This window comes from Apium graveolens, chromosome 3, assembly GCF_009905375.1.
Source record: "Apium graveolens cultivar Ventura chromosome 3, ASM990537v1, whole genome shotgun sequence".
Classification (NCBI taxonomy): domain Eukaryota; kingdom Viridiplantae; phylum Streptophyta; class Magnoliopsida; order Apiales; family Apiaceae; genus Apium; species Apium graveolens.
This window is the reverse complement of record NC_133649.1, coordinates 294,636,734-294,640,455: the sequence shown is the minus strand read 5'-3', so window position 1 is coordinate 294,640,455 and position 3,722 is coordinate 294,636,734. Positions and strand designations below refer to the sequence as shown.

Sequence of the window (3,722 nt, the reverse complement as noted above, 5' to 3'; positions counted from 1 at the left end):
CATAGGAAAAATGATACTGAAAGTAAGATTAGATGAACAAAACACTACTCAATTCTAAATAAGATGTACCAAAGAGAGACACATCATTACAAGCTGTCAAATGAGTCATTAAGAATGCCAACAGGATAATTTCCTACATCATGATAACTGACTGATAAAAACCAAGTACTCCTTCCTAGTTCTTACTACAGACTCCAAGCAAATGTAAATAGACACTGGCATAACTAAATCTACTTTACTTTCTCTTTTTAGCTGGTGGTGCATCCTCTTCGTCCTCGTCATCCTCGTCTTCATCCTCTTCCTCATCACCGTCCTCGTCATCGTCACCACCATCCTCCTCGTCTTCATCATCTTCGTCGTCACTGCCATCATTACCATTTGCCACTGGTTCCTCCTCAGGATCTCCCTCTTCGTCGTCCTCTCCTCCCTCTTCACCCGAGAAATCTTCATCTCCTTCATCATCATCCTGTTCTACATCATCATCATCTTCACCGTCATCCTCTGTATCACTGCCATCGACATTTTCTGGTTCGGGCCGTTTCCTTCTGTTTAGTTCATCCACAGGAAACCTGCAAAATTATGTTTGCAAATTCAGTGACCTAGATTACTAGACCTACTAAAGAATTGTAGATAGGAAATGTTAAAAAAATGAATCACCTTAGATCACCACCAATCAAATCCAGTAATCCGTCTTTATTCTTCAGTAGGACTTCTGCCTGCAAAGTTGTTTGGATGTACTAATAAGAAATGTAGTTTTACAAAAATAAAACACATTTCATTCAATCACCATAATATGCACCTTCATACATTTTGTATTTCAAGGAATATTCCGTGCACCTATTCAACAATTAACACCAATATAACAAAAAATACTGTACTGCAATAAACTGACAAAAGCTTAAGGCAAATACATGGCTTCAAAAATAAACTTAATAAGTTAATGGAAGGGGAAATAATAAAAATAACAAGGGCAGTTTTTATCTATTTGTAGTGTTGACGCATTCAGGGAATGTGTTACACTTGTAATACAATTAAAGGAAGGGTTATAGGTACAACACATCTAGGGTAAGAGGTTACACTTTAAAAACTGAAATAGAGAAAAAAGGTTCAACTTCTTGTTTCGATATAAGGTTGCTAAAATATGCTAACTTTCCCAGGATACCACCCTGAATATAAAACTTTAGTAAAAATCAAGAATATATATTTAACTTCTGAGCAGGTCAGCAGGATGGCATTGAACCTAATTAAAACCACACTTGCAGCTGAAGGTGAAGGTGCATCACAGCATCAGGGCCAGGTACAGGAAATGAAGAGCCTGAGGGAGCTTAAGATTTATCATCAAATAATATCAGCCAACTGTAAATATCATGATTTGAAGTAATCTTTAATGTTCTAGGCCCTATGGGACCTACTTTTAATTGCCAATTTTAAAACTTTACCTCTCCCCGTCTTTTTCATTATCTTTATTCTTTTACTTTTACCAATAAAGAAATTAGAGATCCAAATACTTGTAGCCTACATTTATCCTATCATGTTTTCTCATAAAAAAAGTATACCCCAATCTAATGACGAGCTTTTGTTTTTTTATTCACATGTGATACAAGGACATATAGGAAATATTGCTGGTCATTAGTTCTAGTAGAATATAGAGTTAAATCATGGTAAAGTGTATATGAAGGATCGTTGTTAAGCGCCATTTCTGTTTCCTCATTCACTTTTTTTATCTAATCCAATACAGATAATTATTTTATTGTAATTTGAAGGATTGAACTAAGATGCTGTTAGAGTTGCTCTTACACATATAATAATGACCAAGTAATAAATATCCGAATACAGAGGAAAATAATATTGTCCATGAGAAACAAGTCATAGTGTAGTAGGTACTCTGCAATGCACATGTTTTCAAGAAAATCAAATGCCGATACCACTAAAATACGCTCATTATTAACCATCATCTTGTTGTAAAGGAAATTCACACAATCTTCCTCGCAATTGGTACTTTCTAAGTTCTGCTGATTAAAATTTAAGGTTGGTTTCAAAAATTAGATCTGGTCAACATCTTGTTCATAAAAGGGAGGTCAATGCAGTTAGTTCTTTACTTCCCACTTGTATTGCTAGGCTTTTTTAAATCAAAGCACAAACTCACAATTCAATTGGTGCACGTTTCACACCTACGCAGGTGTAACATAATACTAAATTTGTGCTAAAGCCAAGTAATTACTTTTTACAGCACAGTAAGAGAGATAATTGGTAACTGGACTGATAAGTATTAATCACAATTCTCTCGACAAATCGAGGGAGCATTCATAAAATCTTTAGTTTACTCTAAACCAGCATACACAACCCCGTAAATCACAATTCTCTAGACGAATCGAGGATGCATTCATAAAATTGTTGTCGAAAAATCTTTGGTTTACTACACAACCCCTTAACAAAATTCGACTAAAAAACACAAATTCAAACATGCCCATAACAAGTATTAAAGTAAAAACACACACAAGCACATAACAATAAAAAAAGTAGCTATCAAGCATAAGAACAGTAAATTACGGTAAAAAATTTTTGAATAAAATTCAGCAAGCAAGAGGGGCAAAATATAAAAAAAATTGAAACTTGAAACAATTCTGACCAGCAAGAGAAAGCAAAGCATAGATCTTTGAGCAGCAAGAACAGTTTCAACAACAAAAGTAGATACAATTAGCTTCTTAACAGCCACAGGTTCACTTCTGAGAGTCACCATCTCCATTAAACTAGCTTAGAGAGAGAGAGAGAGAGAGAGAGACTTTGGGAATACACGAGAGAGAGAGAGAGAGTATTTATAACTAAATAGATGTCTGTACGAAGAGTGATTAGGGTTGAATTTGGGTGTCCGGAAGGGTTTTGAATTGGACTCGTTTTTAGGGTTTTATCATTTATGTAATTGGCTGTAATTTTGCGCCGGTTCGGAAATTTTAAAATAAGTAATTTATGACTTAAAATGAATAACTGGGTTTTAAGTGATAATTTTAAATAAAATTATCTTAATTTGTAAATTTTAAATTGAATTAATATTTAAAAACATATTTTATAAAAGTAAGTTAATAAAAAAAAGAAAAATCAAAATAAGTTGAGAAAAATATTCAGCTTATCAACTTATAAGTTGTAAATTCAACTTATACGTTGAGTCGACAAACACTCGTCGATAAGTTGTTACGAACTTGAAAGTCATAAGTTAGACTTATAAGTGAGAAACAAACAAGCCCTTTATTCTTTTTTGCGGGGGAATTTATTTTATTTTATTTTAGTTTAATTTTAATTTTAATTTAATTGGGGTAAATATGTACATTTGAAATCAGATCGAGTCTAGGATCGAGTGACGTTGTGACAGTAGTAGCATATTAGAACTACTACTCTCTCCTCTTTAATAGGTTCACGGTACTTACATTACACGTGACTCTCTCCACATGTTTTATTGACTTTATTACATTATGGCTTAATTATATTTTAGTCATCAGGGTTTGCACGAATTTGTATATTAATCATCGATGTTTAAATTCGTCGGATTCAGTCATCAATGTTTACATAAAAAAATTGAGAGGCAGTCTTGCACCTTGTTTTGGCATGTCATGCTAAATTATACTCTCTCTCTCTTACTCGTTTCCTTTACCCATCTTTTCTTATTTGTACCTTAATATTTATATAAGTATTTTTTCCCGCTTTGTTGTTTAAATATTCATAACTGA

The 3,722-nt window shown here is 33.4% G+C and overlaps 1 protein-coding gene across 1 annotated transcript; it reads right to left on the bottom strand.

Moving 5' to 3' along the window:
• On the bottom strand, window positions 1-2,917 carry LOC141713629 (uncharacterized). Its single transcript, XM_074517128.1, has 3 exons — window positions 2,630-2,917; window positions 658-716; window positions 1-569 (listed from the first exon to the last, which is right to left on the bottom strand). Exons 1-3 carry the CDS (start codon window positions 2,744-2,746, stop codon window positions 236-238), a joined length of 510 nt encoding a protein of 169 aa, XP_074373229.1. The 5' UTR covers window positions 2,747-2,917; the 3' UTR covers window positions 1-235.
• Window positions 2,918-3,722: the final 805 nt, after the last annotated feature.

What these genes read in the sequence shown, in the direction of transcription:
- LOC141713629 (XM_074517128.1), bottom strand. Translation starts at nt 2,746, where the DNA reads ATGGAGATGGTGACTCTCAGAAGTGAACCTGTGGCTGTTAAGAAGCTA. An exon ending in TGCTTTGCTTTCTCTTGCTG is followed by an intron (nt 717 to 2,629) that starts GTCAGAATTGTT and finishes ACAACTTTGCAG; the next exon opens with GCAGAAGTCCTACTGAAGAA. An exon ending in TTGATTGGTGGTGATCTAAG is followed by an intron (nt 570 to 657) that starts GTGATTCATTTT and finishes ATAATTTTGCAG; the next exon opens with GTTTCCTGTGGATGAACTAA.